This window comes from Tupaia chinensis, unplaced genomic scaffold, assembly GCF_000334495.1.
Source record: "Tupaia chinensis unplaced genomic scaffold, TupChi_1.0 Scaffold000318_1, whole genome shotgun sequence".
Taxonomy (NCBI): Eukaryota; Metazoa; Chordata; class Mammalia; order Scandentia; family Tupaiidae; genus Tupaia; species Tupaia belangeri.
Genome location: NW_006159811.1, coordinates 3,539,541 through 3,553,936, shown reverse-complemented (window position 1 = coordinate 3,553,936; position 14,396 = coordinate 3,539,541). Strand labels below are relative to the sequence as shown.

General features: G+C 37.7%; 1 protein-coding gene across 1 annotated transcript in view; it reads right to left on the bottom strand.

The window, feature by feature from the left end:
• ANTXR2 (ANTXR cell adhesion molecule 2) overlaps positions 1-14,396 on the bottom strand; it is a 175,100-nt gene that overhangs the window by 83,328 nt on the left and 77,376 nt on the right. The window contains exon 12 of the mRNA XM_006151459.3: positions 7,624-7,719. Within this exon, the coding sequence (XP_006151521.2) occupies positions 7,624-7,719 (96 nt within the window). The remainder of the gene's footprint in view (positions 1-7,623; positions 7,720-14,396) is intronic.

The following is a 14,396-nucleotide window of genomic DNA, read 5'->3' as shown; positions in this document are numbered from 1 at the left end:
CAGAGGATAGATGTGAGGATACTCACTGAGTGGAATAAAGACTCCTTAAACAGATGGTTAAAAAAAAAAATTCACACAGAAATGAGAACTTTTCCCCTTATGGAATAGTTTGCAAACTCAACACAATCTATAATTCACAAATAGTAGTGTCTAAAAGTTCAATTTTACAAAAGGGTTCTTGTATTGCAAGTATTACCAAATAAAATTCTCTCAATATCATTGCCTTAGAATCTCCTTTTGCATGAAAAACCAAGGCACGCAGGGGATACAACTGAACCTTCTTTAATAACACTCTCTCTTTCATGTTTAAAAACACCTGTCAAAACCAACTGAAAAATATTTATTTCAAGGGAAAGTAATTTATTCAATTGTGAATGGAACATTGTATATGCTCCCATCCATTAGAAACTAGGAAAATGCATTTTGGATCAATAACACAAACGTCTTAACATTAGCAAAGATTTCTACTCTTCTTACACAGAATTAGAACAATGTTCATAAGTAGATTATCTAGGGGAGCCACAGAAATGGTGAGCCACATCACACAGATACCATGTATGTTATGATCAAAAAGTGCTTTTATCGTTGAGAAAAAGTTTTTAAATTATAAAATAGTCTCATATTAAAAGCATCTTGGGTGACCAAATAGCCTATGGCAGGATTTCTTTTCCTTTTTCATTCTATGTCCTTCTTTGGGAGTTGGGTGAACCTATGGACTCCTTCTCATGGTAACTGAGGTAAATTAAAATACATAGGATGTAAAGAACACCAATTATATAAAAACAATATGCAGTACAGAAATATGTGTGCTCCTTTATTAATTCATTAAACAGTGAGATCTAATAATAGGTCTAGCAATTATCATAATTTTAGAGTAGTGACACATGTAAAAGATATTTCCAAAATACCTGAACAACTATCAATGTGCTACAGGATATGTGTCATTACTATTGGTAACACGGTCTTCAGAACTGCTAATACTTTGGTGGGCAGTGGTCTATATTCATAAATGAAGACAATAATACATTTTGTTAGAACTAAAAATAATGATGTATTTTTTTTTCATGCAAGTTCATAATCTTCAGGTTAGAAATTCCTGTAGGGTATATTCATGCAGTTAAGAGTTTAGTTCCTAGTAGACAGGGTTACAAAAGCCTTATTTCCTACTGTATTTACACTGTGAGGACACATTTTAAATGAGGTCAACAAAAAATCAGACGAAGAACTATGATTATATCATAAATTTTCTCAAGCATGATACTTTCCCATGGTCAATGAGATTTTTGTTCAAACTAGCAATGAAGAACTCTCTTTTGAAATTGATTTCCAGATAAGAAGATACCAAGTTTCTCAATTCTAAGAAATGATTTAGTTCAAGAACACGCATTCGGTAACAACTTTACTGTACAATATGCCAGGTTTTCAATGATGAGTAAAACACACACATATCTGCTTTCATAACATTATTAGTCTTTAAAGAGAGATTTTATACAAATAATAAAAAATCATTTTAATTACAATTTTATCAATACTGCAGTCTTACCAAAAAAAGTACTATTTTTTCACCAGAATGGGTAACTTTTTCAAAAAGATTTGACTAAAATCCTAATATAAAATATTCTACGGGGGACAACTGTGACTTTGATATATGTCTTATTTCCTGACAGCAAACTGGTATGGCTAACCAGATATATGCTGTAGACTCATAGATACCATATTTAGTTAAATGTTCAAGTTCTTTGCTTCTCTCTGCAGTTAACAGGTCAATGTCTGGCTTTTGAGAGACTTATTCAATATCTGAATACAAATAAAATTGTACTAGGGACCAGCAGTCGGCGTAATGGCTATGTTGCTGGACTCCCATGTAGTCGACCATGGTTCAAGTCCCAGACTCGGTAGCTTAAACTCGTACCAGGCACATATGTGTGCATGCCCAAGATCCTGAGATGAGAATGGAGGAGAACAGACTGTAAGGAAGCTATCCCTGGGGGATAATTTCTCACTCTCTGTGTTTCTGGCAAGTGCGCATGCCCTATAGCAAAAACCTCTCAAAAAAAAAAAAATTGTACTAGTTTGCAAATAACATCACCCTTGGAAAGCTTTCTATGGATTTCCATCGCTAAATGGTTTTTCTAAAATATATGTCTTAAAAACTTCTGACAACTGGTTTTTTTTTATCATTAAACCTGGGTTTTTTTTATTTCTTTTAAAAATTCTTTGTCACTCTGATACATAAGTAAATTCTATTCAGTAAATAAAGCGTTATGCATACTTCAGTTACCCAAAAACAAATAGAAAGGTTATTCTAATTTTTTAAAGAAAGGATAGTGTGTTGTGGGGTAGGGGAGGGATGAATGGTTCATACAGGGTTTCATATGTAGTGATTCTCCTGCTTCAGCCTCCCAAGTAGCTGGGACAACAGGTGCATGCCACTGTGCCTGAATTTTTAGGCGGGGACAGGAATCAAACCTGGGCCTCCCATGTGGCCTAAGCCTGCCCAGCAGCAGCATCTAACACATGCTACCACACGGGGCCTACACTGGTTTTTAATACCCTTGATAACATTATAAACATTTAAAAATATACTTCATTGTCTCCCATCTCTTATAACCTCTTGTATCCTATGAAAAGTTGAAGTTTTTTTGTTTGTTTTCATTTCCTTTTTATAAAAAGTTGATCTGTAAATATATAAGAATTCTCAAAACATATAACCCTAATAAGTATTCCCAGTCCTGGAGAAATTGGAACCATTCAAGAGACATATCAGTTTTTTATCACCACCATAATAAACTGTTCCAAATTTAGTGGCTTAAAACAACAGAAATCTGGGACCAACAGTTGGTGTAATGTTGCTAGACTCCTGCAGTTCGCGTCCTGGACCTGGTGGCTTAAATTCACACCAGGCATGTGTACGTGCGTGCCCAAGATCCTGAGATGAGAATGGAGGAGAAAGGATTGCGGTGTGACCAATTGCGGTGATTTCTCGTTTTCTGACTGTCTCTTTCTGGCAAGTGCACATGCCCTATAGCAAAAACCTCTCCAAAAAACAACAGAAATCTATTTTCTTATGGTTCAGGCAGTCAGGAGTCTGAACTGAATCTTACAGGATTAGCCATCAGGTATTGGCAGAGCTGGTAAATTCTGCAGGATCCAGAGGCGAATCTGTTTCTGGCCTCTTCCTGCTTCAGGTGGCTGCCAGCATTCCTTGGCCTGTGATTGTACCACTCTAATCTCTGTCTGTATAATTACAGTGTTTCTCCCCTTCAATAATGTAATCTGCCTTTCATAAAACCCGTGATTGCATTGAGGACCCACCTAGAGTGCCCTGAATAAACTTCCTCTCTCTCAAGATCCTTAATTTAGTCATGTCTGCAAAGACTCTTTTTGCCAAAGCAGGTAGTATTCACACAAGATTTCTGTGATTAAGACATAGATACCTTTAAAGACCTTTCTTCAGCTTACTACAGTGAGATTTTCCAAACTGCACTGACCTCTGAAGAGTCTCACTCTACCTAACTCTTTCCTTCAAGGAGAATCTCCACTATTGGAAACTTGACAGCCACTGCTCTGAGAACCTTCCCATTATTTGAGGCAGGAAAAAACATTGAGAATCACTGTCTAAACTATAAGTAACATTGTCATCACTGAGTCATTGATTAGATATCTTTGAAGTTTTAATCTCTGAACAATGAATGATTCAATCATTTTGTAAAATATGACTTAGTATTTCATATTTCAGTATTTCAAAAAAAATGATATGATTGCATGAAGTATATCTGACAGATAGCAAGGCCTCTGTTCGGGGCTTTCCTCTAGGCCCTTTCTCTTGATAAGAGTTCTTGAATGTATGACACCCACAAAAGTGGATTTAAATGTGCCTAAGAACAGACATTATAAACTACTTAGTCATGTTTCAGTTGAAAGATTAGATTAAAATACTTGACCCTAGTTTTTAAAAAAACGCAAACAAAAAGAAATTTTTCCAACACCAAGTTGATGCAAATGCATTTCATTTTTCCATTAAAAAGTTATGTTACTGATAATGACAAAGTCAAACTGATCCCTAGTAAGTTAATATGACTAAGGATTATTTAACTGTCCACATTCTAATTCAAGTATTGCACAGATGCATTCTATAAAAGGAACAAAATCAAAATACACTGCAATTGTACTACAATGCCTTCTGAAAATCTCAAGATGCTTTTCACAAGGTCATAGTCCCACTTCCCTCTTCATTTCATGTCACCTTGTCATTTTCTCTAGTCCACCTAGCTTCTAGGTTAAGATTCTAACCACCCATATTTTGTGAGAAAGACTTTGCTCTGCCCATGTCTAAGGTGTATTATCATTAGTTTGCCATTTCCATCGCTGGAACTCCACTAGATACAGTCTTATCTAGTCCCTCCAGGACCAGACCTGAGCAGTACTATAACACAAGTCAAGCTTCTTCCAGGTGATTACCCTAATCAGCTCTCTCCAGTGGTTCTTCATCATCCCTGGGATACAGTTAGACTTCCTATAAGATGTAGAAAGCCATTCCTAGTAGGGCTCTTGCTGAAACCATAGCACTTTTCACCGTTCCCTTCCCTGGAATGCCTGGTCTTAACCTAGCACTTTCCAGAGGATGCCAGGATCACTTCTAACTCCATACACAAAAGCTTCATCCAAAACATCCCTCGTCAACTGCCAACATCTTATTCATCATCTATAACTCAGCTTGTGGTCATCAACTCAGTCTTTCTCTAAAACACACCCCCTTTGTTCTCTGGCAAATCCTCCTTTATGTTCTAACAGTTCTTAACACACGTCGCCATTGGGGCTCATACTGACCCCTCAGTTACACATATTTGTTCACATTTCTGTGTTTCCATATTAAAAAGTGAATTTCCATATCAGACCATAAGTATCTTTATCTCCCCAGTTCCTGCACAGTACTGACACCTACTAGATGACTGATAAATATCTGCGAAGAGATGAACGCAAGATTTTCCTTTACTTTGTTCCTGTATTTAAACCTACTTTAGAAAGCACTTGCTATGAGTCATTTACACTTAGGTACAAATATAGAATGTTCATGTTCAGAGCTAGGTGCTTTCATAAAAATATTCAAAGTAAAGGTAGTTCTTTCTGTTGATAAGTTCTAGAAATGAAAGGATTTGTGATGTTTCTGAAAATAGGAAGCCTTTCTGACATGCTGACATCACACATCGGGGCCTCTCTATGCCTTGCCTCAAGATAACTCCATGATTCATGAACTGAAGAGTCCCAGGGTTGGAATGGATCTAAACTCACCCCTCGAAAATGGAATCGCTCTATAATACTCAAAATTATGGTGGAAACCTCTATGTGAGCATATCTAGCAACCTCCAATGAGATTTTTGCTTTAAAAAAAAAATCACACACTTTTAAACCCTTGAGACTTCTGATCGATACTGAATGAAACTGCACAGTAATAATGGAAGGAAATCCACTACTCCAGGTTTAAATTAAAAACCCAGGGAGCACAAATCACATTAGGCCACCTTTTTGCTTTTTAATTTAAGACTCAAGAATACTAGCCACCCTAAAATAGCCATATCTAGGATAATCAAGATTACAACAGGAAACTGTTTGAGCATAAATTGCTATGGCAGGAAACTGATTAGTTCAGCAAAGAGACAGGATGTTTCTTGTCTCTACTGAAACCTCAGTTAATTCTATGCCTCCTGCATGAGCCAACTGCTCTGAGATAAAGGATTGTAAAGTTGCCTCATGAAAGCAGACTAAAGTACAATTAATAATAAATGCAGATATAATACAAAGCACTGCCTGAAATTACAAAGAAGCTGAAACCAGTTAGCAAAGGTGGTGGTGGGGGGCAGTCTAGCAATATGTAAAACACTACCATGATCTACTGAATATAAAGTTCTATATAATGATGTACTTATAATAAAAGGAAGAATCTCAAAATAAGTAGCAGGCATGCTTTAAAAGAGGGCTCCCAGGGCCGGCAGGTGGCATGCTGGTTAAGGGCACTGGACTCCCACGTGGCCGACCGTGGTTTGAATTCTGGACCTGGCGGCTTGCTTTCTTACTTTCCCTCTGCCTCTCTCTCTCTCTCATTGTCCCTCTGGTCAAATTAAAAATAAATGACTAAATAAATAAATAAAGTTTAACAAAATAAAAAAAGAGAGAGCTTCCTCAGGATAAATTCTTTCCATGATATCTGAATAATCTAAATTGGATTGCTTGAAATGTGCTAAAATTTATTAATCAATCTTCTACCTTGAGGAAAGTCAAAGATGACTGTAACTTCATTCCTTGGTACTGTGAATAATATTCTTCAACATTAACAAAACGGTGCAGATGTGCTTAAGGTTTAGGACCTTGAGATGGAAGAGTATCCTGCATTATCCATTTGGGTCCAACCTAGTCCCATGACCCCTTACAATCTCCCTTTAAAGTCAGAGGGAGATGTGAGCAACGTGGCTTGCTTTGAAAATGGAGAAAGGGGCTATGCAGCAAGGAGGCGGTGTGTGGCCTCTAGATGCTACAAAAGGCAAGGAAATGAATTTTCCTGTAGAACATTCAGAAAACAATGCATCCTCGCCAAAATGTTTTATTTCAGAAGTCCCATGAGATCCATGTCAGAGCTCCTTTCAGCCTCCAAGTGTGTGGCAATTTGTTACAGCAGCAGCAACAAACTAATACACAGTCCTATTCTTTCACAGGCTTTACACAAACAGGAGGAATGACACAAATTAAAATCATCAGCCGTTACTTCAGAAATGACTACTGAATACTTGAACATCTCCATATGACTGATTTCTAAAATGTTTTTCAGAGGCAAACAGAGAAGGCCCTAAATTATTAGGTTGTTGGTAATGTCATGGCATATGTTCCTTTGTGTTTCTATGCAAAAATATATCACGACATTTCCAACAACCTAATAGTATAGCCTCAAAAGATGAAATAAAAGATTCAGTAAGCACTTAGGAAAAAAAAAACAAAACCCTGATAGATGATCGATTCCCTCAATAAATTCAACAGAAAATACCATTCAATTTACTTGAATGTCTCTTGTACTTGGAGGAAAACATTCTTTCCCAATTACCTCCCCTACCTTTCTCCCCCTATTCTTCTCACAAACCTGACTTTGAAGTGCTTTTTTAAACAAGGGTTTTGACAAAGGTTCATTGATATGCATATTTTCTAGAATTTATTATAGTAGTAAAATGATTACTTTGTTTTTGCCATAGGGTGCATGTGCTAGGGAGTGGGAGAGAGAATGAAAGTAAGAAATCATCCCCTCAGGGGGAATGGCCACATCACAATTCCTTTTCCTCCATTCTTCTCTTGGGATTTTGGGCAAACAGACATATGTGGCTGGTGTGATTTTCAACATGTGGCATCCAGGACTCAAACTGCAGTCAGCCATGTGGGAGTCCAGAGCCTTAACCACCATGCTACTTTCTGATTGCAGTGATAAAATTATTAAAATTCAATTTACTAATTGAAACTTTGCTGTTGTTAAACAATGTGGCATTCATTCATATTTCAAGCCTTACTTCTGATTTTTAAAAACTTACTGATTAAGAAAAAAGAAAAAAAAAAAAAGCAGAGTTGCAAACTCATCTTACTTACCACTTTGCAGCAAAGGGGCCAAAACCACCACATCAAACCAATGCCCAAGAGAAGCAGCAACACCAGGATCGCAATGATGGCTGCGATCCCATTAGACTGAAGTAGGCAAGAGACAAAAACAAAGCCATCAGCAACACTTAGGGTCAAATCCCAAATGCAAATTTTTAAATGAAACACCAGAAAATAATACAGAACGCATAATCATGTCAAACCAGATTTAAGCCATATTCCTTTAAATTCTTTAAAATCTTTTAGGTCCTATTTAATACATTGGATGTGCAATAACAAATACAAAATTTTCCAAAGTGCTACAGACTGTTTTCAAATGTCTTAAGAGAATGTCGGAAAAATCACTGTTTGTGGTTAGACAACTGGTCCCTATCTTTTGTGTCTGGGTAAGCATCATTTTGGTTCCAAGAATGACTACCCCTAGGTAATTTAGAAAGAATTCTCTCAAGACTTTCAGATCATGGAACACTATTTACTTTTATATTTAAATTAAACAAAATGAATACAAAAAAATGCCCCAGTAGGTGACAAACCAACAATACTCTTGCTGGCAAATGGCACACACACCTCACTGCAAGAATGTAATCTCATGTATTTACCCATCAGATTATCTCTTTTCACAGCTCCAGTACCACACACACAAGGACCACACTGGGGTTCGCTTCCTAACTGAACTCCTCCAGCCTCAAGGCACCTGCTCTGGGCTCTGCCTCTAACCCACATCATCTTACAATGATTTAGTCATCCTTCAGGGCTCAGATTAAGTTGTTTTATCAGGCAAGCCTTCCTTGGACCCTCTGATAAGAGGATACCCCTCCTGCTAATACAACTCATAGTTGTCTGTTTTCATCTTTAGCAAAATGCAATCAATTCATAACTTAGTTATGCATTTTGTGATTATTTAAGTTCTCTGTTTCAGATTAAGTTGTTTTATCAGGCAAGCCTTCCTTGGACCCTCTGATAAGAGGATACCCCTCCTGCTTATACAACTCATAGTTGTCTATGTTTTCATCTTTAGCAAAATGCAATCAATTCATAACTTAGTTATGCGTTTTGTGATTATTTGTTTAATTTCTCTGTTCTGCCACAATTCATTGTGAGAGCCAGGAGGTCAAAAGCTATGTCTAACCAACTCACCACTGTATACTCTATGCCTAATATTTAAAAATTATTTACTGAATGAACCCAAAGACTAAAAAACACCAAAAAAAGAGAGCATTTACTGAGCTTTTATTGTAGAGGTAACTGCCAAAGGAACAAGGTCTCTCTCCCAAAACCCTGCTCGCTGTCATCCCCCAGTAGTAGTGTTTCGTATTGTGTTTGTTTTGTTTATAATGGGAAATAATTCAGAGGATTAAAAAATGAAAAGAGAAGAAAGAAGAAAAATACCATATAGGAATTTCCAGGCACATATTGAAGTGTTCCATTCTCAAAGTCAAAGAAAACAATTCAGAGTGTATATTGCACTACTTAGGAAAATATCCAAAGTACTTCTTTCTACACAGAATTCTAAATATTCATAAACAAATCATGCTATTCTCCACAGGCTTAATTACATTAAACTCTAAAATCTGGGCAAATAAGAATACAAGAAAAGAAAGTCATACGAAGCACTCATGCACATACACCTAGTATATTTTTCAAGCTACGAGGTCCAGGACTCAAACCTCACATTCAGCTCTGGGGGATCTAGCCTCCTTAACCACCATGCTCCGGGCTGGCCCCAAGTGTAACTGTTCTTCATCTCATCTTCAAATATGAGGTCTCAAGTAAGATACTCCCAATCTGTGACTGTCCTTGTACAGACTGAATACAACACTCCCCACCAGGCCTTTCCCATACGCGCATTTCGCCACAGCATGCGTGGAAATGGCTCACCATTAGCTGTGCCATACATCTTTCAAGAGGGTTCCATGGATATTGGCTTCCCCTTTTCTTAGAATTCACACCCTGTGTTCAGAAATAAGAACTAGAAGCCATGCAACCAGAGGCCATGAAACCGCTAAAATTTAGTGGTTACTGTATTCTTTCTATGCACATGCCATGAACAGGAAATTTGAAAAACTGCGCTAACAGAATACAAAGCAAGTAGACTGGCCCTGACGGGTACTGAAGATCTTTGATTTTCCCTCACAAAAACGCTCCTATTAAGAGCACTGACACAACATTATCCACTTCCATTGGCAGGTATACAATATTGTCGTCTCAACTAATACCAAAGATTTGTCTCACAGAACGAAACTATGCAGGGCTGGCAGGTGGCATGATGGTCGAGGCACTGGATTCCCACACAGTCGATCACAGTTTGAGTCCTAGACCTGGCAGCTTGCTTTCTCACTCTCTTCCTTCTCCACCCCCATCTCTCTCTGGTCAAATTAAAAAATAATGGTAATAAATAAAATGAAATAAAGAATTCTTAAAAGAAAAACTAAACAGTGCATTTTTTGAAGACCAAAAGACCCACTATCTATTATATTTAAGCTAAGCAAGATGGAAAAACCCAACCTTGCCATATATTTATAAGACACGGTCGCTGGATACACAGATCCCAGACATTATCTCAGTTAACTGGATACAAATTCAGGCTTTCCCATTTCCTTTGTTTCAACTGCCAGAGCATAATCAGAGCATGGGGGACATCAGTCATGAAAGGGAGGCGATTTCATTGTTCATGTAACTTAAAAACAAATTAAGGAAAGGTCAAACATATACACTTCAGTCTTGTGAACAGATACCATGCTCAAAACCACAGACCTAAGAGTCAGATGAAGAAGAATATGAAAGTAGATATGATTACATGGAGTTCTGCATTGTGGACAGAAACTAGAAGATTCTCACTTTCAGTTAGGCACAGCCCTTTTTAAAGAGCTCAAAAAAATAATCATAATACATCTTCATCCCTCCAATGTCATTTTTCTTGATCTAAGTGGAATAAATAAACATATTTGGCTGGAATCAAAAAGTATTTTTTCACTCATTCAAAAAAAAAAAAAAAACATTTGATGAGGGCCTACTACACACTAGGCAATTAACTAGGTACGGAGGCTACAATCAGGGAAAAGTCTTTGTGAAGCCTGAAGATTAGACAAACCTTGAACAAATAATAACTGTGAGACTGTGGAAGGAGAGGCCATGGAGACGAGAAAGTAGAACTAACTTAGTCTGGGGTTCTAAAGATCCTCCTTTAGGAAACATAAGAATGGATGGAGAAGGGAAACAGCAGGATTTTTCTAAGATTTAGAAAAAGACCACTGTAGTTAGAGCATAGAATTTAAAGGGACTGAGCAACGCCTGAAACAGCTGAATTTCCTTGAAAAATTAAATGCAGGTTTCTGAAAAGCTATAATTTATTACAGAGAGAACTGGCCATTTGTTGGATTAATGGGTGTTTGTTAGATGACATTTCCATTGACCATTTGTTGCATCCATTCTCCCTAAGAGGAGTGCTGAACAGGGAGCCTCTTCAGATACCTACACAGACTCAGGTGATAGTGAGAACTCCCATCTGAGTCAATCCCCAAATGTCAGTCAAGGCTAAGAAATAAAAGTTCTTTTAAGGGTTACTGGGTGCATACCAGAAACTTGAGCTTGATGTCAGGGTATAAGAGACATATTTTGTAGTCATCCTAAACACAGTACATTTTTAAATTTTACCTGCATCTAATTTCCTTTTCTCCATTAAGAGCAAGTTATATAGTTAAAAACCTTGCCAAATATAATCAAAATTCTAGTTCAGCAACTCACAGGAGTATAAAAATGAACCAAGGTCACTAGTGTACTTGCAAAAGAACTATGGGCAAGAAAAAGCACACAAAAGTTTTAAAACTTTTGAATGGGGCCAGCAGGTGGCATGGTGGTTAAGGGTGCCAGACTCCCACATGGTCCACCATGGTTCAAGTCCTGGACCTGGCAGCTTGATTTCTCACTTTCTCTCTCTCTCTGTCTCTCTGTCTGTCTGTCTCTCTCTCTCTCCCTCTCTGTCCCTCTCTGGTCAAATTAAGAAATATAAATAAAGTTAAATAAAATAATTGTTAAAAATATTGAATGTTTTATGTTTCAAAACATGAACAACATGTACTATCTACATAATAACTAATCACAACAACCACTTAAAAGGGTAAACAGGTCCCCATAATATTGTTTCTATGAATTCAGAGGTAGGGGAAGAAAAAATAGTCACAGAATAGCTGATGATTTCCTTTACTGGATTCTTCTGAAATATCTTCTATCGGGAATTAGCAAAGTATGACCGAAGGGCCAAATTCAGCCCATCTATTTTTATACAACCCTTGCAAGCTAAAAATGAGTGGGTTTTATGTGTGTGTGTGTGTGTGTGTGTGTGTGTGTGTGTGTGTGTGTGGTTGACATTATTAAATAGCTGGGTAAAAAGTCAAAAGAAGAATCTATTACATGAAATTCAAATTCCAGTGTGCCAAGTTTTATCAAATACAGCCCAGCTGTGTGTTTCCACACTGTCTACGGCTGCTTTTGTGCTGCAGGAACAGAGTTGAGTAGTTAGGACACAGAGGATGTGGCCCTCAGAGCCTGACTACTTACTACTGCCTTTTACAGGAAAATGTTCTCATTCATCTCCTATATAAATCAATTTAGGATCTGACTTAAAGTGGTAGGTTGTATCAGTGTTCCATCTATGGGGGAAAGACGGGTTCAACTCTCAGTTCTAACACTCCTAGACTGTGAAACTAAGCAAGTAATTTAACTTTTCAAACCTCCTGGCTCCAAGAAACCCTCCAAGACTGAAATCACAAGCCATGCATCCCTTTGAGGACTGGGTCCACCCAACAGAAACAGCATCTTCGAATGTGTTTGATGAATGGAGGTGGCTCCAATGACTGGAGGTGGCTCCCTGGGCCTCTGTTTCTCACTTGTAAAGTTAAAATCATGGATAACAGCCTGCTCCTGGGTTGAGAGTATTAAGTGAAGATACAAAGCACTTAGCACATGTTAATAGTCCTTAGTACAGAGTCTGCTCCGGAATTCATGCTCAGAAAACAGGTTCTTGGTATTATTGCTATTCTAAAAGGGCCAGAATAATAGTGGATCCAAAATAACAAATAAATAAAAAGCCTTTTTATTTCAGTTTCTTTTTTTCCCTAAGAGAGATTTTTGTGATAGTGTACATGTGCTCACCAGAGAGACAGAGAGATAGGAAGTGAGAAATCAACCTCCAAGGTGGGATGGCCATGCCTCAATCTCTTCTCCTCCATTCTCTTCTAGGGAAATATAGTTAAGAGGTCTTCTGAGGAGATATTAAAAAAAGGATGGCCTAAGTAGAAACTCTCCTTTGACTCCAGTATTAAGTCTCTTGATTCTAAACTTTAGTTTTCCCCACTTTAAAACTATTAATAGATATGCAGCTACTTCCATTCATTCATTTAGCAAATTGGAGCGCCTTTCCTTTGTAAGGACCAGCCATGGGAGAGAAGCAATGAGCACGGCATGGCCCTTGCAGTCACTGTCTCTAGGCTGGTGATGACAGCCCAGAAGTCAACAGGAAATTACAGTTCAGTGCCCTGAGTGCCTTCAAGGTCTCAGTCTCTTATAGGCTGAGACCCACAGATCCTTAGAGCACAGAGAGGGGCTTTTTCTTTTTAAAGAATTATTTCATTTTAATTTGATTTGTTATAAGTATTTTTTATTTAATTTTACTTATTATTATTTAATTTGTTATAGGGCACCAGCACTCATAAGAGAGAAAGAAAGTGAGAAAGCCAGCTACCAGGCCTGGGACTCAAACCATGGTCAGCATGTGAGAGGCCAGCACCTTAAACACCACACAACTTGCTGGACCCTGTTATTATTATTATTTTTTTAATGTGACCAAGAGAGACAGAGGGAAAGTGACAAAGCAAGATGCCAGGTCCAGGATGTGAACCACGGTCACCCATTTACAAGTCCAGTGTCTCAACCTCCACACCACCTGCCAGACCACAAGAGGCTTCTTTATGTGGGGGATTTTTCACAAGGAGTAATCAATGGCTAGAATAATGGTGTTTTATTTGGCGGGTTTCCAAATGCCTGTAAAAGTCAAAAGCACTGCTATAGTAACCCACATCGCTAATTGCATTTCTCCTAACCTCCATTGCTGAATATGTCTGAAAGAAAGAGTATTACTTAAATCCAATGCCCAGAAATTTATCAGAATATTACCCACTATTCTATTCTATTTTGAATAGCAATTTAAGGTACAAATCTATAAATATATCTCATCAGCTCAAGTCTCACTCTTTATTTCTATAAAATAGTAATATTACTACCACTTGCCAGAAGTATTTGAAGGTGAATACAAAATAATGATTAAATCTACAAGAAAAAAAATAGAAATGTTTCTATGAGCATTATCTGTATGCTAAAATTTATTATAATATTTATCACCCTGAAATTAATAACAGAATAGTCAAAGTCACTCAGAAAAGCTTTAAGTCATTAGCCCAGGCTGAACCCTAAGACCTTTCCTATATCTCCTTCTCCTTGGCCTCTCCCAGGCACCTGCCACTGCTCTGTCCCCTCACTGGAATTTCATCTCCCTTTGCCTTGTGTATGGTAAGTGTTCTGGTTTTCCTGTGGCTTGAGCTGTTCCTTTTCTTGCTCATTTCCAAGACAGACTTACCTTGATTAAATCTGGTTAAATTTTAAATAACTCTGCTTTCTTCCTGACTGTGGGTCTCCGATCTCTCCTTACTTGAAACATCTACTTTAGAGAACACAAAACTGCAAAATCTCTTTGCACTGTGAAATGTATA